This window comes from Copadichromis virginalis, linkage group LG13 (assembly GCF_057382275.1).
Source record: "Copadichromis virginalis isolate Kocher_CV1m ecotype Utaka linkage group LG13, C_Virginalis_male_GT1.1, whole genome shotgun sequence".
Lineage (NCBI taxonomy): Eukaryota > Metazoa > Chordata > Actinopteri > Cichliformes > Cichlidae > Copadichromis > Copadichromis virginalis.
Window position 1 is genome coordinate 29,087,508 of NC_140630.1, and position 25,949 is coordinate 29,113,456.

At 42.9% G+C, this 25,949-nt stretch overlaps 2 protein-coding genes across 2 annotated transcripts in view; one reads left to right on the forward strand and one right to left on the reverse strand.

The window, feature by feature from the left end:
* Window positions 1-3,305, reverse strand: part of plekhh2 (pleckstrin homology domain containing, family H (with MyTH4 domain) member 2) — a 40,250-nt gene extending 36,945 nt beyond the window's left edge. Inside the window, exon 1 of the mRNA XM_085478394.1 lies at window positions 3,045-3,305. The gene's annotated coding sequence lies outside the window, so the exon portion shown is untranslated. The remainder of the gene's footprint in view (window positions 1-3,044) is intronic.
* Window positions 3,306-3,668: 363 nt separating this feature from the next.
* The window catches only part of thada (THADA armadillo repeat containing), a 124,112-nt gene continuing 101,831 nt past the window's right edge, over window positions 3,669-25,949 (forward strand). Inside the window, exons 1-21 of the mRNA XM_085478395.1 lie at window positions 3,669-3,726; window positions 3,996-4,078; window positions 4,230-4,339; window positions 4,690-4,820; window positions 5,016-5,164; window positions 5,267-5,299; window positions 5,399-5,447; window positions 5,642-5,835; window positions 7,252-7,346; window positions 9,516-9,739; window positions 9,868-10,583; window positions 10,762-10,916; window positions 10,991-11,146; window positions 11,280-11,387; window positions 11,471-11,594; window positions 12,841-12,986; window positions 13,112-13,340; window positions 13,422-13,557; window positions 13,659-13,795; window positions 13,971-14,102; window positions 14,401-14,561. Coding sequence (XP_085334521.1) covers window positions 4,006-4,078; window positions 4,230-4,339; window positions 4,690-4,820; window positions 5,016-5,164; window positions 5,267-5,299; window positions 5,399-5,447; window positions 5,642-5,835; window positions 7,252-7,346; window positions 9,516-9,739; window positions 9,868-10,583; window positions 10,762-10,916; window positions 10,991-11,146; window positions 11,280-11,387; window positions 11,471-11,594; window positions 12,841-12,986; window positions 13,112-13,340; window positions 13,422-13,557; window positions 13,659-13,795; window positions 13,971-14,102; window positions 14,401-14,561 — 3,258 coding nt within the window. The 5' untranslated portion in view covers window positions 3,669-3,726; window positions 3,996-4,005. The remainder of the gene's footprint in view (window positions 3,727-3,995; window positions 4,079-4,229; window positions 4,340-4,689; window positions 4,821-5,015; window positions 5,165-5,266; window positions 5,300-5,398; window positions 5,448-5,641; window positions 5,836-7,251; window positions 7,347-9,515; window positions 9,740-9,867; window positions 10,584-10,761; window positions 10,917-10,990; window positions 11,147-11,279; window positions 11,388-11,470; window positions 11,595-12,840; window positions 12,987-13,111; window positions 13,341-13,421; window positions 13,558-13,658; window positions 13,796-13,970; window positions 14,103-14,400; window positions 14,562-25,949) is intronic.

Below are 25,949 nucleotides of genomic sequence, written 5' to 3' on the forward strand. Positions count from 1 at the left end.
ATCTCCATAATAGCAGATGAAGAAACACAGACATGAAAGAAAATGGTCAGGAGGCTTGTTGTTGACCAGATGTGTTGGCACCAGCCAGGCAGCACCTGAAATATTCCAGGGTGTAGCCCAGCTGGACCAGTGTGGGCAGTGGGCGTATCACTCACAAACAGGAAAACAGCTCTATTAGTCCAAAACACCTCGACACCCTCCCCAAAAGACACTTGTATCACATTTTCCACGACTAATGTAGGAAAACAGGCAGCAGAGAGAGAGCGTCTGTGATGTTGGATAGAAAGCCTGGGTTTCTCTCTTCCTAGTAATAACCTCTCATTACCAGCCTGGCCTCCTCGCAAAGAGACTACAAGCATGTGTGGAGGAAGGCCATAAAGTAGTTTCCACAGGCTTATTTCTGCTGCCTGTTTGCTGTGGTAAACACTGACGAGGGGAAAGGAATAAAACGAGTCTCACTCCACAAAACAAAACAGCACGAGGGACTGAGGGGATGGAGTTTAATATGACAAAGCTATAAACGTTAAGAAATGCTTTGTATTCTAAATTTACATTTCACGTATCACACATTTATCCGCTGCTATCTCATTAAATATGCTGGAATTTGACACTTGGTGTTTTTATAGCAGTTGTAATATTCAAAATGTTTCTGTTTAGCTACAACACCACCCTTCAGCTGGTTACATATTGAAGGTAAATAAACAACATCCTATTAGAATATTAGTCATTATTTGCGATATTGGAGCACACATGATCTTAAAGCAAAAATGACCCCTAAAGCCCGGCTCCCAGTGTTTTCTTTTGCAATCTTTCTCTCAGACTTCCTGTTGGTCAAAGTCAGAATCAGCACACACAGACACAATCGGGACTCATTTGGATGTGGTGTGCTGATGAAGTTATTCTGTTTTTATAAATAAAGGTTTACAGGACATCAAATTGACTCTGATGGAATAAAATCTTTTGACTGTTTAAAAAACTTATCAGCTGAGCGTAACACGTTTCAGAGGTATATACACTGATACGTCACTTACATCTACATCTTGCTTGTTGGCTTGGACCACCTGTTCCCATCACAACCGCCTTATTGCATAGATTCTACAAAGTGTTTGAATCAAGCCCCAGCATTACACAGCTGCTGCAGATTTGTTGGTTGCACATCTATGATGTCAACCTCCTGTTCTTTCCACCTCTTCCTAAAGGAGCTCTCTTGACTGTGGACACTATTTCAGTGCAGTGAGCTACCTCACTTCTCAGTTAGAGATGATTTGAGATTCGTGACATTGGTGCGTTATCCTGCTGGAAGTAGCCATCAGGAGATATGCACACTGTGGTCAAAATGTCCTCCAGACCAATACACCACCAGCACCAGCCTGAACAGTTGCTACAAGGCAGGGTGGATCCAAGTTTTCATGCTTGTTATAACAAATTCTAACCCTGCTGCAGTGGAAATTGAAACAAATCAGACCAGACAATGTGTTGATGCATGCTCAATAATCGGTAAGAAAATCCCCAAACGTATTCAGACCAGACAATGTTTTTTTTTCTTTCTATTTTCCAGTTCTGGTGATCCATTTTCATTACAGCCTCTGTTTCCTGTCTGATAATCTGATACAAGTGGCACCCTTAGTAGTCTTCCACTGCTGTAACATTCAAGGCTGGATGTGTTGTGGATTCGGAGATGCTCTTCTGCACACCCTGGTTGTAACGAGCGGTTATTAGAGTTACGGTTGCCCTAATATCAGCTCAGAGCAGTCTGGTCTTTTCCTCTGACCTTTGACATGAGCTCATGCCTCATTTGAATCACCATTGAACTTCAGCAGGCTATCTTGACCATGTCTACATGCCTAAATATACCGATTTACTGCCATTTGATTAGCTGATTAGATATCAAACAGGTGTACCTAACAAAGTCACCAGGGAATATATGTCATGCTAATTTAAAGCAGAGCTGCAGACAGTTACATTATTCAAATAGAGTTCAAATACGTCCAATATTATCACGAACACTAACCTATTTGAATATTGAGGTATTTTTCCTCTTATTAAAAACCAAAGTCAAATAAATGACCATGTTTACTCATTAACACCACCCGTATCTGACTAACCAAACTGATCCCCTTATGCCATCCCTTAAATGTCAGCATCATGTGCTAGTTTGTTGCACCTCACACATTTCACTACAGCTGTCTGAGCTCTAACCTTCTTCTTTCAAACATTCCTAATTTCTGTCTTGGACTAGGAATTTCTTTCTTATTTTCTTCCTTCGTTTGAAAATATTATAAAAAAAAAGATTTTGTAAATTATTAAAAAAGGGGTTCATCCTGTATACTCTCATCAAAACAACTTGAGCCCCAAATTGAGCCTCAACAGTTCTGAGTTTAGTTTCAGGTTTGTGTTATTTTACCAAACAATTATTACTATTATTAAACAATCAACAATTATTACATATGGTAGTTGTTGCACAAGGTTTTTAAAACAACTTTTCAAGATGAGAAATAAAAACATACTGTTACTTTGAGCACATGAACCCCAAAACCTAAAGCCAAACAGCATGTTTTCTCACAGAGTAGCTGTTTGATTTGTCAGAAAGCTCATCCTGTGACTGAGTAAAGACGGCTGTGACTTGCCCAGTTTCCCCGACTAACAGTCCATCTACTTTCCCAAGTATTTCTGAAGAGACTCAAAACAGTTTGTAGCAGTCAAGAAAACCGAGGTGATGAGGTGCAACAATGTCTGTGGTAGAACACTTTCTAAGGGATATTTTAAACATTTGGTTTGTGAGTACGTTAATGCGGGGTGACTTTCAAATATTAAAAGTTAAACTTATAATCTTTTTTTAAAACAGCTATTAATTAAATACATAAATAGCATTTCTTCATTTCCCTACAAAAAATGGTTTTATTAGTGCTGATAAACAAAATTCATTAGTCTATTTAAGTTATTATCAATTTGACATGACTGTTAATGCACATTGCTGCTAAACCGTTATTAAAATAGATAATTCATTTCCTAATAATTAAAACCATCCATTTTCATCGACTTACCCTTAATAATATTAATGTAAAGACACTTTACGAGGAGCTTCACGTCATGTCGAGTCCAGCGCTTCTTTATCTGCTGTTATTCCTCTGAAGAAAATGCTAATTCATGGCTTAAAACGATGAATTTCTGTCTTTCCCAGAGGTTTTCATTGCGCTTCTCGGGCAAAGTTGGCGAAGGGCTGGCGTTTTTTTTAAAGGTGTGGCTTCATCAAAAACGTCCAATCAAAAACTAGGTAGGAGTTGCTCAGCCGCGCCGGAAAGGAACGTCTGCCTTTGATTGACGTGTGTCATCCACCAATAAAAATCCCGAGCGCCACTTCTCGGGTAGCTCAGTTTCTGAGGGCGGGCTCAGACATTTTGTCGGAAGTGACGTCTACTATGTGCGGCATGGCCCCATGAGCGTCAGGCATGCGACAACACCATAGAAAGCTCAAAAGGTTTGGTGTCAAAGTAAAAGTTTGCTGACATAAAAGTACACATTCAGAGTCTGAAAGTCAAAATTTTGATTTTTACATTTAAATTAAAACAAAAATATTGCTAAAGGTCACATATAAGCTTTATTTTGTTTGTTTTATTGGGCACGATATTTAATGGGTGTTTTATTCTGAAAAAACGTTTCGGAAGTAAGAGGTTTTAGTGCTGCTTGACACTATTCACAGCTACCAGCTGAAGCTGAAGGGCTCAAGTGAGTAAAGCACATGCTGAACAGAGTTAAATGCTTTTTACATTTAATTTTGCGGGCGTGTAGAGCTGCTCTAGTAAAGCCGCGGTTTGTTGTTTTGTTGTTTGAGGGTTTGTTGTATCGGTCTTGCCTTTCATTTTGCACGTGTATTCAGTCTCGAGCAGCTAGCAGTAGTTGGCTAACATCTAGCAGCAAGAATTTCAAGCAGTAAATAAGCTCCTATTTTGTTTGGTTGTTTCTAAATTATGTTTGTATGTTTGCTCCTCACACAGAGGCAGAGCCATGGTAGTGAAAAAGAAGACTTCCAAAGTGGAGGCTGTGGCGCTGGATGAGGAGAAACTGCACAAGCTGTTAGGTAAGGGAGTAAAAGTACAAATAACTGTGCCTAAAAAGTTATTATAACAGTAAATAAGTCTCATCATACATTGCAGGTAGAGCAGTCACTGTGTGTACCCTTCATTGGATGTTACGCATGTCTTATAATATTTATTTTGACCTTTTCCCAGCATCCCTCTCGGTTGATGGAGGAGAAGATGGAGTCAGGCAGGTTGCCCAAACCCTGCAGTCCTGTTTGGAGCTGACAGAGCCGGTGCAGCAGATCCAGCTGGTTAAAAAGGTCTGTCTGGTATAGAACGGTATGAATAGTGTGATAAATGGACTGGTTCTTATATAGTGCTTTTCTACTCTGCTTGAGCATTCAATGCAACTAAGACTAAGATATCCAAGCAAGATGTTAGCTGCAGATCGTTTAGGTCTAGTAAGTGGTAAAGTGGAACAGACGTGTGAGATCAGCGTATGTCGGTCTCTCCGATACTTACACGTCCCATGTTTCCTGCTTCCAAGACCTCAGCTGTTCACTTGCTGCCCGATTCATCCCACCCTTTGATAGGTACCACTGTAAATGAGATCATAAATGTTTTCACTTCTCCAGGTTTTAATGTTTGTTTGTTTTCCATACTTCATCAGGCAGGGTCCCAGCTGGAGGCACTGAGTGATGAGCAAATGGGCGGAGTTCTTTTAGATGCTTGTGTACACACGCTAGCTGTGGTCTACACCTCCCTGCAGTCCAAGAACCCCCTCCGAAGAGCCATTGCAAGGTAGACATATGCTTCATTTTCTTTTATATTCATTTGTGGACAAGCTGAGCCTGAGCAGCTGTTTATTTGTGGTTTTAAGGGAGAAGATGTAAAGAGGCCATAGTAGCTGATTTATCTTTTCTCTTATGTGTCTGTTTGTTCCTCGTCAATTCTGAGGCCCTCAGATAAATAACTTGTCTGTGTTGCACTTCTCAGTGCCTTGGGTTCAGTACCAGCTTGGCTTCAGGAGCAGACTGTGAGCTGCTTGGCTGGTTGCTTGTCTGATTGTCTTTCCAGCACGTATTCAGACCGGTATCCCCACATCGTCGACTCCATCACTGCCTGTCTGGATGGCTTCCCTCTCGGTTAGTGGTTACTTTTGCTCTTTGTGTGATCACTGCTAATATCAAACAACAGTTCATGTGCTATAAATAAGTACCAATCACGGCAAAATTGTACATCTACAGGTGAGAGCTGCATTAACAAACTATTACCGGAAGGTTAGTATCCACCTTATTTTAACCTGCTTTAACTTCATGTATTTTTGAGGAAAGCTAATGTCTCAATCTCATCCCGTTGAGTCCTCTTCTCTTGTGTAGTTTTGCAGTTCCTTCACAAGGCGCTGAGTGAATACCTTCATCAAAACAGGTATGGAGGCATGCTCTTATCCCTCAAATCACACTTCCAGTCTCTTTCATTGATTGGACTCTAGCTGGTGCTCATTGATTTCAATATTTTGTAGGTTTATATCCTCTGTGTAAACATTGATACATGAGAAAATCTTACCAGCCTTGTATTTGTATCAAATTGTGTGCCTCTGTCGCCCTCTGCTGTTTTCCCAGTGGTCTTGTAGGACGCCACATTGCCCAGGCTCAGCTGATGCAGTCCTGTCTAGCTGCAGTGAAGACCTCCATGCTGGTCGTCCAGAGGTCTCAGGACACGATCAGCGTGGTTTTACAGGCCCAACAGGACTGCTGCAGGCTGCAGGACACACTGGGTGACCTCTTGGGCTGCTACATACACATCCTCACTGATGGTAAGAAAGTTAGGAATTAACAAGACGAGCAGAGAACAAACAGCTGGAAGCAAACATGCAGATCCACCGTCATCTCACTGGAAAACAGGCAGCTGTCCTCATCAGTCACTGAATCCAAGACCTTTTCACTTAGATTTTAGGTATTCATTTTGTGTCACAGGTGTAGATTTCAGTGGGAGGGAGGATACAGATCCCAGTTCTACCTTCTAGCTTTGACCACACACACTATGGTGTCCATGTGACCCTGTCCCCTCTCCCACCCTGAATGTGGCAACTGTTCCCTGTGATATTATCAGGATTTGGTATAACTCAGGATCCAGGCTCAGAAAAGTACTTTGGGCAGGTTGATGAACTAATCAAATACTGTTTCCAACAATCCGTGTGTTACGTCCCCACTTAAAAGCTAGGCGATGAGGGTGGGGGACAGTAACAGTTAGATCCAGGTGGAATGAAAAGAACACCAGGCAGAGGTATTTAATATAAAATAGATCTTTATTGTAGGCAAACACCTCAATAATCATATAAATGGCAACAACAAAAGGAGACAGCACCGCTGCTTTAATGAGAAATCAGGGAGGTCAACCCAAAGTGGTAATGACCACTTCAACAAAGGAAGCAACAATAAGGCTTCAACAGAAAGAGACAGCAACGCTGCTAGCAAACAATATCCAGGCAGGCCACACAAACTAATGAAGGCTGCAGTCACTCATGGGCAATCACTGCTCAGTTAAGCACTACTCACAAAGAGCCACACACCAGACGGCTGTTCCACACCTAAGCCAGTAGCACACTCTGACCAGCACAGAGGAAATCCACCAGAAACCTCTCCCTCCTCTTCCACACTGCTCTTCTCCAGCTTATATCACCCCTGAGGGTAATTGGTTGTAACGAGAGCAGATGAGCAGCAGGTGTGACCTAAAGGAGAAGGCAGGGGCAGAGGGAGGGGCCAGAACGAAGGAGGAGGAGAGGGAGAAGACAACACCACGCCCACACATTCCCACAGCCTCCCAGGATGTAACACCGTGAAACAAGTTCAGTTGTGATGCAAACAGGCTGAAGCGAACCTTTAATAGTGCGTTTTCTTTCTTGATTTCAGTCACAGCAAGGACTAACATAGAGAGGGTGTTCGTAGTGCAATTCAGAACAATGAGAGAAAGTGACACTGTTGATGTTTGTGTGTATTCAGGGCCGCGTGTGCAAAAAAACCATCATAGGATTCTAACATTTAGCTCAAGCAGCCTCTGTTCTACTGAACAAAGTTATCACAACACCAGTGAAGGCATCATCACTGCTGTAGTTTATGGACGCACACACACACACTGTAGCTATGCAGGTAAAGCTTAATTGATTTATAAACATGGAATACATTTTTTTTTCATTGATTTGTCTCTACTCTGTTCTTCTTCCTGTCTTTAGAGGAGTTCATCCAGTCTGTCCAGAGCACAGCTGGCATGGCTGTGGTGTTATTGATCAGGTCTGTTATGGGCTCTGGAGACGATGTTGCATCAGTGGTGAGTGAAAGGGACTTTTATCACTCTATGTATACCATATAACACTAATAAATTACAATTGTAGTGTTTCTTCATATACAAATCTAAACTTAAGTAGTACCTTTTTTCAGATAAAAATTATATTGAGCTGCTGTAGTCCCTCAATACTGTCAAATTATTTATAAGGTTTTTTCATTGAAATTAATGAGTTATTTCTGTGTTGTTGTTGTTTTTCCTTCTGTAAGCAATAATGTATAACATTATTGCTTACAGAAGGAAGTACCAAAATCAGTCAGGTTCTTGCTTCTTACTGTCCTTCTGCTAAGTCAAATATTTGATATCTTGCAGTAATATTTGATTCTTCTCTGGGCCTTGACTTGCAGTAAAGTCTTTGTCTTGTTCCTGTTTCTTTCATTTAAGGAAAAATTGTTCATGCATTTGTGTCATCGCGTTTAGATTCTTGTAATGTCCTGTTTACCAGCTTGGACAAATCATCCCTTTCTCACCTCCAATCTATACAAAATGCATTAGTCAGACTACTATCTCGTTCTAGCAAGCGTGCTCCCATTACTTCAATTTTATATTCTTTACCCAATTCAGGGCTCTAGAGTGCGACCAATTTGGTCGCAAATGCGATCAAACTTTTCAGTGGTGCGACTAAAAATAAATATTTGGTCGCACCTGTGTGAAAAAAAAAAAAAAAAAAAAATTCATTCGCTTATTACCCACCAGTCTACCGTTGTTTACAGCGCTGTCTTTTTCTTTTTTCACTTAAATGACCTCAGACAAGAAAGCCTAATTTCTGCTGTTCAATACTGAAGACATTTAAACTTCTTAAAATTATGCAAAATTGCAGAATATTTTTAAGGTTATCTGCTATAAAAAGCCAGACCAGGAAAATCTCCTTCATGTTTTTCTGTTTTATTCTCAGTAACTTTCACACAAAGGCATCTGCTGTGATGTTCACAATTCTGATGAAGTCTCATGTGTATCAGTACTGATACATGATCAGAATTATAATATTTCTGACTGTCTGAGGCTAAATTGAATCGAATCAGGACTTTGAGAACCTGAATTGAATGGATTATAGAAATCAGTGATGATACTCAGCCCTAGTGAGCAGCCTAGGCCTGACAGAAGTGGATGTAGCTGTGGGTAATAAGAAAAGATGAAAAGAACTATTGATAACTTTTTTGTTAAGTTAAGGCCTGATCTGTCTGAAATTCATAGCCAGTGCTCTGACACGGTGCCATCAATATTTGAATGCTGAAAAAGCACAGTGTATCCAGGAAACACATTATATGCTGCGATAAATGCACTGCCCAAGTGTCCCCTCTCCCCACGGCCTTTCAGCAGCAGACAGCAGCAAACATGTCGTCAGAGGAGCCGAGATGATGATTAAGTTTAACATTTTCTACAATATTGACAAAGCACTTTAAGCACAAGTTTGTTTGTTAATAATTTAGAAATGAATATTGTCCGTATGGACACCCCCCCCCCCCCCCCCAAAAGAAAGTGCACATGTAAAACTGCGGTGTTAAGCGATGCGGTTGAAAAATTTGAGTGTGCCTAACTTTTGTGCCGGTACGCCTAAATTTTTAAAGTTAGGCGTACCGGTGCGCCCATGTCAAAAAGTTAGTCTAGAGCCCTGCAATTGATTTTAGAATTCGTTTTAAAACTCTTATTTTAACATACAGAGCACTAAACGGCCGGGCCCCAGATTATTTATTCAAGCTTCTTACAAAAGACACTGCTGCTCGCTGTCTCCGCTCACAGAGTTTGAAGATGAGAGGGGACAGAGCCTTTCAGGCTGTGGAACAGTTTACCACCACAGCTCCGTTTGGTTGACTCTGTGGAATCCTTTAAAAGGCAGTTAAAAACTTTACTGTTTAAACAAGCTTTCTGTTGATCAATGCTTTTTAGGTTGTTTTTTTCTTCAAATAATTGTATTTACATTGAACCTTTTATATTGTGTATATTGTCTGTTTTGTTACTTAACATTCTGTTTATTTTAATCTTTGTTTACAGCGCTTTGTGACTGCCTGTCTATGTAAAGCGCTTAATAAATAAACTTTACTTACTTAGATTGCAATTATAGTAAAATAAAATGTTTATTTATGTTTGTGAACTGCATTAAATAATGAAATCATAGATTCTGGCTATAAAGGGGATCTTTTATGCTGTGTGTAGGTGTGCAGTTTGCTGCGTAGCTCTGTGCAGGATTTGGATTCGGCTCCTCAGTGGCTCAAGCAGAGGTGTGAGGGTCTGTGCAGCGGTGGACGCCCACCGGGTGTCTCTCTGTATCTGTGTCACGGTGCCCTTGCTATGCTGAGCTGGAAGGCTGCCCTACCAGGACCACAGTGGGAACAGCTGCTGCTGCTGGTCCCAAACACACTGCTGGATCTAGATGTTAGGTAGCTCTGCTCTGATACCCAATTTCTATTCTGAATATTTTTCCAGATTCTGATGAAATGGAATGTGCTGGGATGCAGTTTACAACTTTTATTTTAAGTTTTGCTTTTGTTTTTTTTCCTTTCAATAGTATAAAGGAGTCGAGTACAGCCATGGTGGTGGCTCGGGTCCTGACTCTGTGGAGTGGGGCTGCCCTGGATTGCCTGCAGGGGCAGACACAGTTGTGTCCTCCCAGCCTCCAGCAATCCCTGAGTGGAGGCTCTGACCTACAGCGACACCTGCTGGAGCACATCTACTCCCACTGGGAGCATCCGCTGGATGGTGTCCGCCACCAAACCCGGTCCTTGTTCCGCAACCACCTCCTCATCCATCAGCACACCAGCCCGTCCGTCTCTGACCCCATCGAGGATCCGTACATCACCGACCTGACTCATAATCTACTAGGGCTTGAGTGGCATATGAGGGGTAAGTTTGGCTCCTTAGGCTGCCTGGTGGAGCTCTATGGGGCAGGGTATCTGCTTAACATCCAGCCCCAATTGCCTTCATGTCTCCTGGGTTTGATGGGTGACCAGACCTTAGCTCCGTATGCCAGCGACCTACTGGAAAGGCTGTTTGTCAGCCACAAGGCACAGCTGACGAGAGAGGCTGGTGCAGCAGCGGGAGAGGCGGAGGCTTGGATGGAGTGCTGGCACCAGACGTGGGTAACTCCTCTGCTGCATGTGTTGTGCCAATCCAGGCTGGACCAAACAACGTACATCCTGGACTACTTCCTCCCCAAGCTGCTACGCTGTAGCCCCTCCAGTCTGGCACACATGGTGCAGGCCCTGCAGGACATGGCACCCACAGGTAAAGACTTGCATGTCCTTTACATCTGCAGCTGTTTTCACTCAACCCTTATTTCTCAAATGCATATTAATGTCTCTCAGCTTGACAAACTGTTATGAATGCAGTCAAAGAGTATATTCTATTGCAGTCCCAAATAATAAGCCATAATATTATTCTGCTATTTTGCTGTTCTTATTAGGTTCTGCTGGCAGCAGAGGAGCTCTAGGCGCTCTGATGACGTGCCTACGGGCAGCCAGGGCCCAGGGAGTCATACCGTCCACAGAGGGTGGTCTGTGGGGAGGACTAGTGCCGCTGTCCCTGCTCCAACAAGCTCTGATACACAAACATGATCAGGTAAGTCTGTCTGTGTCCTCAAAGCAGATGCAAGTGTTGCAAGTGTTCTTATGCATTCATCTCTCACTGTTCAGGTGAGGATGGATGCTTTGGGCTTGGTGTGTGAGAGCCACCGCAGCACAGAGGTTCTGACCTCACAGGAAATGGACCTGATCCGCCACTTCCTCCTGCCCAACCTCAACAGCCAGTCACCAGGCATCAGACAGCAAACAGTCAGCCTGCTAAAGAAGGTTAGCAGCCTTACACCCGAGGCTGTCTTTAATGTTTGGAAATGCTTTTGCTGAGCAGAGCAGGCTGTGGATTTACGTGGAGGAAAACATTGAAATCGGCACTTAATGAAACTTTGAATGTTCTGCTACACAGCTGCTCTGCAGGGTGAAGGACAGCACTCAGCTGCTGCAGAAGAGACTGAGCCAGAAGAGAGACCAGGACGAGGGAGACACAGACCAACACACTCTACGTCAGTACAAGGTAAACCACACACTCAGTTGTTTTTGTTTTTTTTCCAATAGTGTTGATATTTTTGTCTGATGAATTTATTTGTCTTGTTGCAGGCGTTCCTGTGCTGGCTGTGTGAAAGGCTGCTGGAAGTTTTGCTCCCTGGAGCCTCTTTTTCTAAATGCCTCACGTCTCTGCATCTGCTGGGTCTGCTGGGTCAGCTCTTTAGCTTCAGCACTGGTACATCAGCTGCTCGCTAGTCACCGTTTTGACTAAATTGCTCACTACACTGAACTAAAACTTCACTGATGTGTAAATATGCTGTATTAGACTCCAAGGATTACATGCATGTTAATCAGGATTTGAGGCCTTATTTCAAGATCCCAAATAGTGTAGCTTTGCATGATTCAGAGTTCAAAATAATCCATATTATTCTAACTGGGCCTTGGTACAGCTTCTCTGTTCATCTGAAACCAGCTGTTTTAACTCCTCTCCCTCTAACTGAGCCGCCTTTGTAGACAGAAACACAAAGAAAGTTAGTGCTGTGCTTAGAGCTGAGAGGACCGTATAGGACGGGGGTTGGCAACCCTGGGCACTCGTGCCACAGCTGGCACCCGAAGGGTTAACTGATGGCACGACACACAGTGAATTAATCTGAAAGGTGCATTAAAAAATAAATGGCCGGGCCAGCGGTGCACATCGCAAATTAGCTCGCATAGACACATTAGTTGTGCTGCTTCTTAATGACGGTATCTTATCTAACAACCCAAACTACCAGATTCAACTTGTAATTGGCTAAAAATCACTTAGCCTGCCGGTGAGAGGGATGTTGTTAGCTGGCAGGTTTTTTTCAAGCGATGTTGAAATTTCCAAATTTCGACACTTCAAAAGCTTCAGGAGCTGTCCGCTCAGCGCAGCATCGGCACCGCGGACATACACGGATACATCCGAAGAGTCGAGACAGAATTCACAATGAGTTTTCTGGGCTTTCAGGTGTATGGACCAATGTTTTCTTTTCTGATCAAAGCAGAAAGCTTTAATGAGCAGCTGGATTTGTCTCGCATTAACTGGCTGAGTTAATGCGACATCGAAATGCAGCATTAAAACCTGGGCTATGTTTAACATGAGCGTTCATCATTCTAACAGTGTAAATGAGAGAAATGAATGAAAACCAGAATGAGGCCCTTAAAGTTCCTTATGGCTAAACTGCCATCTGAGACTCAACTTTTAATAAACTGTTTCAGGTGGTAAAACGGAAAGATGGTGGTGTTGGGCTCTGATATGCTGCAACAGTTTGGAGTCCAGAGCTGTGTTCAAGGACGCAGTAACAGTGATTCTTGGCACAATGCATGTATGTATGTGCCTGAACCAGCAGCTTGTCTGGTGCTGGCCAGCCTCTTTATTTTGATGCCAGCCTGGTGCTCCAGCTGCGTCAGCTGCATACTCTGCCTGTTGTCACAGACTGTCCCCTCCTGTGTTTTCTCAGAGCCTGATGTTTTCGCCCTCGGTGAAGTTGTGACCTCTACATATGCTCAGAACGTCCTCTTCTGTGTCGCCAGCAATTTCCTGGAAGTCAAACAGCTCGCCTCGTCGTTAATACAGCAGCTCCCACCATCAGCTGTTGGACTTGAGGTTCTGACACGCGTCTAAATAAAAGTTTCTGTTACTTCAAAAACAAAAAACTTTTTTTTCTTAGATTTTTGTAATTCTTGTTTTTGTTTAGTGCAGACATTGATCTCTGGTCTCTTTGTTTCCAGGTGCCCGAGAGGATGCGCTCCATTCTTCAGGCTGCTTTGGACCTTAGTACAAGCACCAAACCTTTTGACAGCGTTACAGCTGCCCACCTCCTCAACCTGCTGCTCCCCCAGCAACACCTGAGCCAGTCTTTGCTGCACTGCGCCCAGCAGCAAGGCCTCGATTACCAGCCTCTTTCCATACCAGCCCAGGCTTCTGATATGCTCATTTTGGAGCTCAACACTCTGGCAGGTGAGATCCACGTTTGCAGACCAGCCTCAGAATTTCATGTGCATATAGCGTATGTTGAACTGTGCTGCTTTCTGTCCTCAGTGGTTCAGTTCTTGCTGCGCTGCCTGCAGTCTGAGGTGTCGAGGGCAGAGGCATCTCTGTTGCAGGCAGCTGCTTCCTTTCCTCTCTATGGCAGAGCTCACTGCATCACTGCTGTCCTGCAGCATCTAAACACAGAGTAAGAACAAGAATTGCATCTACACAATATTCAAATTAGCCACGATCTCTTATCATGGGATTATTACATGTGTATATATGTGCGTGCGTGTGTGTGTTTAGGAGTTTGAGTCAGACTGAGCAGTGGAGATTCCTGGTGTCAGAGCTGGTTGCTGTGTGCTACAGGATGTCTGACGTGGTCTCCCCTGTAGTCCAGAGCTCCTCTCCAGAAGGACTCATCCCCATGGATAATGACTCAGGTCTTCTATGTGCAGTATAACTACAAGTCTACACTGTAGAATTCATCAGGAAAACAGTTGCTGAAATTACAAGAACCCTGGAACACAAATAGAGAAACTGTTACATGCATAACACAAAAATGACACTGAAATCAGATGAAAAAACTCCAGCTTGCCTTGTTTGTGTTTTGGACAGAGACCTCAGCAGGGCTGCAGAAGATCCTGCAGGAGATTCAGCCCAGGGACACCAACGACTTCTTCACCAGCGCAAGAGAGCTGGAGACACAGCAGGGGGACGATCACACACAGACCCCATCACTTGACACAGGTAATGTAAACATTTCCCTGGTATCTTGGCTCTTTAAGTGCAGTACCTGTGATCTCCTGGTGAGGGAAGTGTTTCATGTGGTAACTTTACACGATGCACAGTCTGGACCCTGCAAGTGCAACAAGTGCAACTTCACAGTCATAATGGAAACTGAATAGTGTTAATGTGTAACACAATCAAACAGAAATATTGAATTTGAGCACAGTATGAGACTTCCTGTTTCGACTGCATACAGAGGTTTAGTTTGCCACATTACTTAATAAGACAACCAAACCTTGCATGCATGTGCTGGCTGTAGGTGGTGAGGGCTATAGGGTGACGGCTCAGATGGTGCTGGTGTGCTGCTGGCGGACAATGAAGGAAGTGGCCATGCTGCTCGGACAGCTGTGTCAGAGCCTGCCTCTGCACTACACCAATGACAACGTGTGCACGCACACCGGGCTCATCACAGAGCAACAGGTGAGACCCCAGACACCAATGCATACACCCCTCGCATCCTACTACTGCATTTATCTCATACACAACAGAGGGTAGTTCAGCACGTTAGGTATATTACTGTTGTTGAAAATATGAAAATAAAATTGTTCTGACTGTGAACTTTTTTTATAGAAGTTTGATTAGCAGGTTATGGGCCAGGGTCAGTGATGTAAAACATCAAGTAATTGTTCATTCAAAGCTATAATTAATTATTAAGCTAGTTAAATGTGACAGTTTTCAAATGTTAGATGTTTTTAAGTTATATTACAAATCATTCAGACATTGTTAGTAATAATAGACCTTCCTGACTCTCAGTTGCAACCTGTGGAGTGATTTCTGTGTGATGCAGGTAGAATTTTTTTGCATACAGCGGGGAAAATAAGTATTTGACACATCAGCATTTTTATCAGTAAGGGGATTTCCAAGTGGACCATTGACACAACATTTCCACCAGATGTTGCCATCAAGCCAAATATTGACGTCATACAAACAAATCAGAACATATAAGTATACAAGTTAAACCACAATAAATAAAGTGAAATGACACAGGGAATAAGTATTGAATACATGGAGATAACAAGGGGCAAAATGACATAGAAAGCCAGGAGATCACCTGAAATCTGTCAGTATTGATAGAGAAATCCTGTCCCCTATCAGTACTAATTGATATCAGCTGCTTTAGTCCTAATTGATGGCCTATAAAGGCTCCTCATTACCCAGAAGGCACACAGGAAAGACTTCATGATGGGTAAAAGCAAAGAACTCTCTCAAGATCTTCGTAATCTTATCGTTGAAAAGCATTTTGATGGGAATGGTTATAGGTGCATGTCCAGAATGCTGAATGTTCCTGTGAGCACTGTGGGGGCCATTATCCGGAAATGGAAAGTGCATCAGTTCACCATAAACCTGCCACGATCAGGTGCTCCACGCAAGATCCCTGTCCGAGGAGTCCAAAGAATAATCAGGAGGGTTCTCCAAGAGCCAAGAACCACTCGGACAGAACTTCAGGAAGACCTTGCATCAGCAGGTACTGTTGTTTCAAAGAAAACTATAAGCAATGCACTGAACCGCCATGGCATCCATGCACGCTCACCACGCAAGACTCCATTGCTGAACAAAAAGCATGTCAAGGCTCGGTTACAATTTGCGCAACAGCATTTGGAGAAGCCTGTGGATTATTGGACGACTATAGTATGGTCAGATGAAAGCAAAATTGAACTTTTTGGCAGTCATTCTACACACCATGTTTGGAGAAGAAATGGCACTGCTCACCACCCCAAGAACACCATACCAACAGTCAAGTTTGGGGGTGGAAGCATCATGGTTTGGGGCTGCTTTTCAGCAAGGGGTACTGGCAGACTTCATATTATTGAAGGCAGGATGAATGGAGAGATGTACCGGGACATTCTGGATAAAAATCTGCTGCCATCTACCAGGAAGCTAAAAATGAAAAGAGGGTGGACATTTCAGCAAGACAATGATCCCAAACACAAGGCCAAGGAAACAATGAAGTGGTTTCAAAGAAAGAAAATCAAGTTGCTTGAATGGCCCAGTCAATCACCTGACCTAAATCCCATAGAAAATCTATGGAGAGAACTGAAGATTAAGGTTCATAAAAGAGGCCCAAGGAACCTTCAAGATTTAAAGACCGTTTGTGTGGAAGAATGGGCCAGAATCACTCCTGAGCAATGCAGACGACTGGTCTATCCATACAAGAGGCGTCTAGAAGCTGTAATCACCAACAAAGGCTTTTCTACAAAGTATTGAATAAAGTGTGTTCAATACTTATTCCCTGTGTCATTTCACTTTATTTATTATGGTTTAACTTGTATACTTATATGTTCTGATTTGATTGTATGACTTCAATATTTGGCTTGATGGCAACATCTGGTGGAAATGTTGTGTCAATAGTCCACTTGGAAATCCCCTTACTGATAAAAATGCTGATGTGTCAAATACTTATTTTCCCCGCTGTAAATTAAATGTCATGTCATGTTTCCTGAGCGAGTTCCCTTAATATCAGTCTGTCTGTTCCTATCGGTGGAAATAAGGAACACTAGCTAACAGTAACTTAGAATGAGTTAGTCACTGATTTGAACTCAGACCATGTATTCAAAAACAGACTTGAAATGAGGACAACCAAGCAAACATGCTGTGGTTCAGATAGTATTTTGCCAGCACAATTAGCACAGGTGAGCAAATAAGCTAAGGTTAGATAGCTAGCTTCTACATCGAGCAATATGTTTGTACCAGCAGGCGAACTAACGCTCAGGAGTTATTCTGAGCGTGTGTAAAAGATAAGCTGGTAATAGTCTGGTATACTTTTCTAATAATCAGACTGTCCCTTTAAAAAAAACCAGAGTCTGAGTACCACAGTGACCTGTTTGTATTCAAAGCCCCACATATCCCACTCGTCCGTATTAACATAATGCTCCATTGTTGTTCCAAACTACGTGAAACATTGAGTCAGACTGTTGCATCGTTACCAATTAGAACCAATGCACCTGGGTGCAATAACAGAAACAAGCTGTGGAAGTGGGAAAGTATTAAGAGTCAGACAAACACTATCACCCAGTTTCCCAGACATGGATTAATTGTAGTCCTGGACAAGAAGAAAAATTCGGCTAAAAAAGACGACGATTAAGTCATGTCTGGGAAAACAAGACAAACCATGTGAGCTTCAGTCTTTTCATATTATTTCTTGCCAGTGAAAAACTAAAATATTTCATACATTCACACATAGATTTTAAGCACAGCTTTTACCTTAAAAATTAACATTGTAGGTCATATGTTTTATAATTATTTTGTTTCATGTTTGATGTTAGATTTTAGGCATAGATGCTGACTCAAATCAGTAGGGATGTTCCAAAGAACAAGAACTTATTGGTGACAGTCAGGGGCTGATTTTATGAATAATTGAATAAATGTTAAACGGCCCAAAGTGAAAGGGGGAAAAAACTGCTGCATGACTACAGCATGTAGATGTGGTCTGCAACGCTGGGTAGCACCTACATGCAAACAAGGCAGTTATCTTGCCAAAACGTTCTGTTTTTATTGTCACAATGATCTTTCAGAATTATCCAGACTGTGAATGTAGTGAAAGACGAGCACTGATATTACTCAGTGCATCCCTACATGTCAGTATGAATTGCATAAACCTCTTAATCTATCTGTTGTAGTTAACCTGTATAAGAAATGACATTTAAAATAGCATAAGCTCTGCTCCCTCCAGTGTATTAATTTATGTCAGGGCCTGTGGATGTGTGTCACATCGTCCTCAAACACTGCTGTCACGTCTCAGCTCTGCCTTGTCCCCATTCCTTGTGTGTGTGTGTGTATGTATGTATGTATGTATGTATGTGTATATATATATATATAATAAAACCGCACAAAAGTGTGTGGTGATGCCCAACTACTTGCCATACAAATATCAGCTACAGGCACCCCTTTAAAAAGAGCCCATGAGGTTGCCATCCCCCTGGTGGAATGAGCTCTCACCAGTGAGATAGCTTCTATAATCCAGTGGGACAGCCTCTGTTTGGACAGAGCTCTACCTCTATTTGGATTAACGAAGCAGACAAACAGCTGGTCACATAAACACACAGTCTGAGTGCGCTCAATGTAGGTGTGTAGCACATGCACTGGACAAAGAGAATGCTGCATCCTCTGCTCCTCAGATGTAAAAGGAGGGGAGCAAAAGCTCAGACACTCAAACTCCATTGAGCTATAAGATGCAGGCATGATCTTCGGAAAATAGGCAGCATCAGGCAGCATGTGGCCATCAGGAGAGAGGGTCGGTAACCATGGCAACGCATGTAAACGCATGGCAAGGGGCCGGTAACCATGGCAAGGGGCCGGTAACCAGGGCAACGCATGGCAACGGGCCGGTAACCAGGGCAACGCATGGCAACGGGCCGGTAACCAGGGCAACGCATGGCAACGGGCCGGTAACCAGGGCAATGGGCCGTAACCATGGCAACGCATTTAAACGCATGGCAACGGGCCGGTAACCACGGCAACGGGTCATAACCATGGCAACGCATGTAAATGCATGCCAACAGACCGGTAACCATGGCAACGCATGCCAACGGACCGGTAACCATGGCAATGCACAAACAGTGGCAGTTAAGCTAAGTTCAAGTCAGCAGACAACGGAGCTAACTAGCAGCAGCTAGCTAGCCCAACTCAACAGAGGTGTTCTCAGCGAAGTGAAGAGCGTAAGAACTGAGGGATGACTGTGATGACAGTGGCTATATGGGCAGGCGGGGCCGTCCGTGTCATCACACGTCATCTGCTTTAAAGGCGTGAATAAAGGTTTCTTCAGCCAGGACACGCGAGGGCGTTATATCCCATACTTGTGTGTTGTACCGAGTGAATCGACTGAAAGGGAACAGTTTACACTCTGCTATCCCAGTATGAGTTCTTTGCTAAAAAAAGAAAGAAAGGAAAACAGTGTACGGTTATACAGTTTATGTGTGTATATTGTGAATTCTGTAGAAAGGAATGCTGTGTGTGTGTGTGTGTGTGTGTGTGTGTGTGTGTGTGTGTGTGTGTGTGTGAGAGAGACCCCCACAGCAGGAGGCCCTTGAATTAGCATCCGCCCTCGTTAGCACCGCGCTTTCATTTGAGGCCCAATCCCGCTGGTTTAACGGCCACGACGCCTCTCCCTTTCCACTGCATTCTTTCCAAATCACTTCCACCACCAGCAGGAAAAGACAGAGCACTGCAAACAACAACAACACACACACACACACACACACACACACACACACACACACACACACACACACACACACACACACACACACAGGAATAGTTGTCTGAGTGTTTCAGCATGTGAGCGTCCATAATAACAACGGTACCAGACATAGGCTGTGTTTGTCTTTGTAGGGGGTAATGAGTGTGTGTTTGCTTGTTGACAGTGTATTTACACTGAGAGAGAAAGCAGGAAGGATCAGAGGCTTTTATGTGCTGAATGGGTGGTTTTTCTTTGTTTTGGACTGCAGGTTAACCTGCAGCATCTTGAGCAGTGTTGGCTAACAATTACGTACAATCTGTGGCACATACTGTGTGTTCTGAAGCAGCTTGTGGATTTCACACTTTGGTTCTATTTGTACTTTTTTTCTGATTCATATGCTTCATGATGCTTTCGCAACTCTGTGAGATTCTGCAATGTTTTTCTTTTTATTGTTGTGACATTGATTTTAAATCTAGGCGATGTGAGAAGCGTGTAGATCAGCGGTCCCCAACCTTTTTTGCGCCACGGACCGGTTTGTGCCCGACAATATTTTCACAGACCGGCCTTTTAAGGTGTCGCGGATAAATACAACAAAATAAAACTAGTACCGGTACCGAAAAAAAAGATTTATTCATAGCACACGTGAAAAGACCCAAGAAAACAGAGTTAACAAAATAACTGCTTATTTAAGCAGTTATTTAACAAACGCAGGCAGACAAGGAAAATCTGAACTTGAGCTCTTTTATCTTCATTCAGTTGTCATCAGTTTCACACTGTGTGTGTGTGTGTGTGTGTGTGTGTGTGTGTGTGTGTACGTACATCGATAGTGACTCTGTTCACATTGACAGACAGTAGGATGATTGTGAAAGGGTTTGGGAAGTTGGATCTGCTGAAGTCTCTGCGTACAAAGTCTTGCTGCCCTACCGCAGTGATGACATGCATGTGTGTAGTGTTTGTGTGACCGAAACACAACTCCTTCCAAAAACGTGTGTGAGCTCGACACCTCCTGTGGTCCTCACCAGCATCCTGTGTGACATCCTTGTTGGCCTGGCTAGCAGCTCTGCACTGTTGTTGTGGGTGAAACCATGGCAACAAGAGCAGCTGGCAGTGATGCTGTAATTTCTTTTAATTCCTTTCTAATTTATTTTTATGTTTAAGCGTTTAGGTTGAGACCTTTCCAACTTTCTCGAGTTTTTCAAGATGACAAACATTTTTTTCAGTTTTTTGTTTGCAAGAAGTAAAGAAATTAGGAAGCTGTCCTGCTGCTCTGTACAGTCACTTCAGAAAGTCTTTACATTGTAAAGTTCACATTTTTTTCCCTCCCATCTCAGATCTCAAATTATTTAATATTTTGAGTGTTAAGATATATTTCAAAATACCAAAAGGTGAATGTAATTTAGAAGCTGTTTGCCAATCAGCCTTATACAGCTGAAATAGAAGAACATGTTATTTACCATCAGACCAAAAAAGGAGAAACAGGCCAAGTCAAAAACCACTACAGCTGATTTTTGAAAAATCGCCTATTCACCATTCACCGCTTTGGTTAGGGAGGCAACTTTAGCCGAAACGCTGGTAGTTTGGTACATTTACCCTGATTTATGGCTATTTTTTTATCATAGGTGTCCTAATATGCAGTGTGAACTGGTGAGTTTGTATACGCACAATTCGCCCTTTTCTAAACTATGTGTAATCAATTGAGCTTGTCACATGTGGCCCCCAGTCACGTTATGAAAGCAAACAGGACAACAGCAACATCTAAGGGTTTGAATGCTTGTGTAAATGAAAGAGTCCAGTTTTTTTATTTTTTTTATTTTTTTTTTTTTATGTTAAAAAAATTGAGTGTAGACTTGAATGTCATCCTTATCCATTCAAAATTCAATCTACAACACCTGAAAGTTTGCAATAAGAGGTGTGTGTGTGTTTGACACAGACCACCGAAGTAGCTGGTCAGCTGGAGTTTGACAGCATATTTGGCATAGCTGGGAGCTCAGAGCACTGGTTACAAAGAGGAGGCAGACCATGTGTTTGGCCTGCTCTGCGTCTGAGAGGGAAACACACCCACATCCTTAGACAGGCAGAGAGGCATGCACGCGCAGTCTCACACACACACTGAATGCATTGTCTGACATCTCCATATATTTGCTCTCTTGTACATAATATTTACTTTGCAATGCTTTATTTGAAAATCTAAGTTCTAAAAATAAGAGTTCATCCACAGAGTTTCCCACAATGGAATAAAAATATACGCTTTAAAACCACCTTTACCTGTCAAAGGTGGTGTGGGGTCCTGAGTTTCATTTTAGGGCTTCCTAAAGAATGAATATGGACTACACTTTAACAAAGGGACAGGAAGAGATCCCACAAGCTTGCTTACAGTGGGGCAAAACAGTATTTAGTCAGCCACCAGTTGTGCAAGTTCTCCTGCTTAAAAAGATGAGGCCTGTAATTTTCATCATAGCTATACCTCAACTATGAGAGACAAAATGAGAAGAAAAAAAATCCAGAGAAATCATATTGTCTGGTTTTTAAAGAATTACTTTGCAAATTATTGTGGAAAATAAGTATTTGGTCAATAACAAAAGTTCATCTCAATACTTTGTTATATACCCTTTGTTGGCAATGACAGAGGTCAAATGTTTTCTGTCTTCACACACTGTTGCTGGTATTTTGGCCCATTCCTCCATGCAGATCTCCTCTAGAACAGTGATGTTTGTGTTGCCCAGCCCAAAGAATTTCAACTCCCTCCAAAGATTTATCCTATGGGGTTGAGATCTGGAGACTGGCTAGGCCACTCCAGGACCTTGAAATGCTTCTTATGAAGCCACTCCTTCATTACCCGGGCGGTGTGTTTGGGATCATTGTCATGCTGAAAGATCCAGCCACGTTTCATCTTCAATGCCCTTGCTGATGGAAAGAGGTTTTCATCCAAAATCTCACGATACATGGCTCCATTCTTTCCTCTACACAGATCAGTCGTCTTGGTCCCTTTGCAGAAAAACAGCCGCAAACCACCCCCATGCTTCACAGTAGGTATTGTGTTCTTTGAAAGCAACTCAGCATTATTTCTCCTCCAAACACAACAAGTAGAGTTTTTACCCCAATTTTCTGTTTTGGTTTCATCTGGCATTCTCCCAATCCTCTTCTGGATCATCCTGCGCCGGTCAGAAAAGGATCCTGCTGTAGAAAGTAATATTAAATACATTCTAACAACAGCGATCCTCTCTAGCAAACTTCAGACAGGCCTGGACAAGTACTGGCTTAAGCATGGGACACGTCTGGCCTGGCGGTGTAGTGTGTTACTGATGGTAGCCTTAGTTACTTTGGTCCCAGCTCTCTGCAGGTCATTCAGTAGGTGAGTGGTTCTGAGACTTTTGCTCACCGTTCTTGTGATCGTTTTGACCCCACGGGGTGAGATCTTGCGTGGAGCCCCACATTGAGGGAGATTATCAGTGGTCTTATATGTCTTCTAATTGCTTCCACAGTTGATTTCTTCACACTTCGCTGCTTAATTATTGCAGATTCAGTCTTCCCAGCCTGGAGCAGGTCTACAATTTTGTTTCTGGTGTCCTTTGACAGCTCTTTGGTCTTGGCCGTAGTGGAGTGTGACTGTTTGAGGTTGTGGACAGGTGTCTTTTATACTGATAACGAGTTCAAACAGGTGCCATTAATGCAGGTAACGAGTGGAGGACAGAGGAGCATCTTACAGAAGCAGTTACAGGTCTGCGAGAGCCAGAAATCTTGCTTGTTTGTAGGTGACCAAATACTTATTTTCCACCATAACTTGCAATTAAATTCTTTAAAAATCAGACAATGTGATTTTTTTCTGGATTTTGTTTTTTCTCATTTTGTCTTTCATAGTTGAGGTATAGCCATGATAAAACTTACAGGCCTCTCTCATCTTTGCACAATTGGTGGCTGACTAAATACTGTACCAAGGAATAAAAACCACTGATTGTCAACTTTTTGCTTTTCCTAATCTGGTCAGCTATGTACTGTAGAAGTCACAATGATTATGCTGCGAACTTAAACTCTTTTATTAAAACAACATTTGATTGTTTCGCAGATGGATTTTCTGTCAATACAAGCAAAACTAGTGCTGAGCAGAAAATGTCGTCAACATATTTTTTTTGATTGGACACAGACTGAAATGTTTGGATGGTTGCCGAGTTAGTACAAGATACAACGTTAGTTACATCATTTGCAGTAAGCAGTTACATAAAATTAATCACTGCAAACATTCCAGCCTATGGAGCATGGCTGATTTCACATCGACAGCTTTTTCAAACAAAATGGTAGAAAATGTGTGTTTCACAATAAAATAAGAAAGAAACAGATCACTGCATCAGTCTCCTAGCTGCTTTGCCAAATGGGAAGAACTTTCTCCCTGAAAAGCATGAGAGCATGGTTTGCATGTTGTTTTTGCAAATCAGTTATCACCCATTGGACTTATAACCAAGGTGTACAAAAGAGCTTCACGTCACCTCTAAATGTAGATGAACTACAGCAGCAGGAGACCACCCAGTGTGGTCTCCTGCTGCTGTACCTTCTTACTGCACACGTCCTTAAAGGCGGTATTTATGTGAGCCAGAAGCTGCAGACTGCTCTCACTCCCTTTCAGACTTGTTTTAACTATGGATCTGTAGGTCAGTGAAACAGGATATCATTAATATGGTCATCCCAAGCACGCAGCTGTGGTTGTGAATGCAAAAGCGCCACCCACCTGTTGTTTAGACCATCTGATTGTAAATGACAGCCAATCAAAAGAAAGCAGGCTAAAAGGAAGAAGAGCTTTGGGTGCCTAGAAAAGCGCTATGTAAAAGCAATCTATTATTATTATTATTATTATTATTATTATTATTATTATTATTATTATGAGTTGTAGCAGATAAAGTCTAAGAACATGGAGTTGGAAATGAGCATAATAGACTTTATAGAAATGTATCAATACCTGTGAAAGGTACGTTGTTATTAGTAAAGTGTCAAATGCAATGGAAAGGAAAATACAAGATTCAAAAGAAGAAAAGTATGAGAGATTTAAAAAAAAAAAAAAATTGTGATGTGCAGTAGGGAGTTATTAATATAAAGAATTGTGTGCAGTATACGTTGTGCTATATTAAATTTGTGGGGTCTTGCAGGAATGATTAGCTCGTGCTCTTCAGTCCTTCCTTTAAGCAGCAGAGAGTCCAGAGGGAGATTGGTATGAGGACTTACTGAGACATGTAGTAAAGACAAAAAATAATTCACTGAAACTGAGCAGTGGCAGCAGCAACAACAAACATGGTGAGAGTGCCGTCTAACCCGGGGCCATCGGGGGAGAAGTTAGCTATTTGGGTCACTGTCACGGCCGAGCCATACATGTAATTAGACTTGGGAAACTTCTCTCTCCGCACATGGAAGTTTTTTCTGGGAAACGGGCTAGGCTGCAAACAGGAAGTTGACATCTAAATAAAGTGCACCCCCCCTTTGCCCCCTCCTGCCCCGCGCAGGAAGCTTGCTCGGCCCTTTTTAAACAGTTACACAGACGGGAACCTTCGAAAGGGAAGCTTTAAATAGGCGAAGCCGCGGCCCGGCTCGGCCCAGCTCAGCACCGCAGCGGTCTGGGCCCCGGCAGCAAGGGACCATCTTAACAGTGACTGTCGCTGCCATTTTTACCCCGGTGAGGTCAGGCCTGTCCTGGGAGTCCACTCTGGCCACCAGTGTGATAAGTCATTGGGCTTGGTAGGCTGTGGTTTACACAGTCCATACTTTGGTGTCCAAGTTAGTCCACTTTAGGTCTGCAGGGTCAGTTGAGTTTATTGACCAGTCACGTGGTCAGAAACGGGCTGTCTAAGCCTTTCATCTTTGCCGCATTTATTATCTTTGTATGATTTTCATGTTGCACATAGTTTTAATTCACGTGCAGCATTTTTGTTTCATCGCAGTCTCCTGCTGTTTTTCCTCTTACAGACCAGCTTCATGCATCATTTTCTCTTCCTTCAGTGACATCAGGGCTCGTGGCTGAAGTTTACAGTGACTGGCATATTTCTGGTTCATGTGTGGGTCTGAGTCTGTGTTAGTTTAGATGTTGTGTCTAACCCTACATCCCCTAAGGGGCTGTTGGGATGTTTTTTTTCTCTTTTTACACGGGGTATTTTCTTTCTTTCTTTTTTTTTTTTTTTTTTTATATTTCTTTTTTTTTATGTTTGTGCTTTGGGTCCTCGCCACCCCTCCCTGTGCCCTCCATGCCACCCCTGACTAAGTCGGGGCCTGGCTGCCTCTGTGGTGGCGGTGATACCACAGCCTTAATGACAGGGCCGTGGAGCTCTGCGTCCGCCTCGCCCTGCCGCCTCACCTGCAACACACTCGCCAGTTTACACACTGCTGCAGGAACAGCACTGACTTGTGTGTGTGTGTGTGTATAGTTAGAATAATGCTGCTAACACTATTACTAACTGGATGGTTTTACTGACAGTGGCCATTATGTGGATGTCTCAGCATCCTTATTTGAACACACTTGTCACGCTACTGACATGCCGCTCTCACGCTTGACGAGCAGAGTGCTCCCTGGCTGAAAACTAAGTGGTGTCTCTAAAACAAGAGTGCAGCCAGTGTTGCAGCTTTGCCAAGCAGAGGAAAGTCTAAAGTGGGATTAG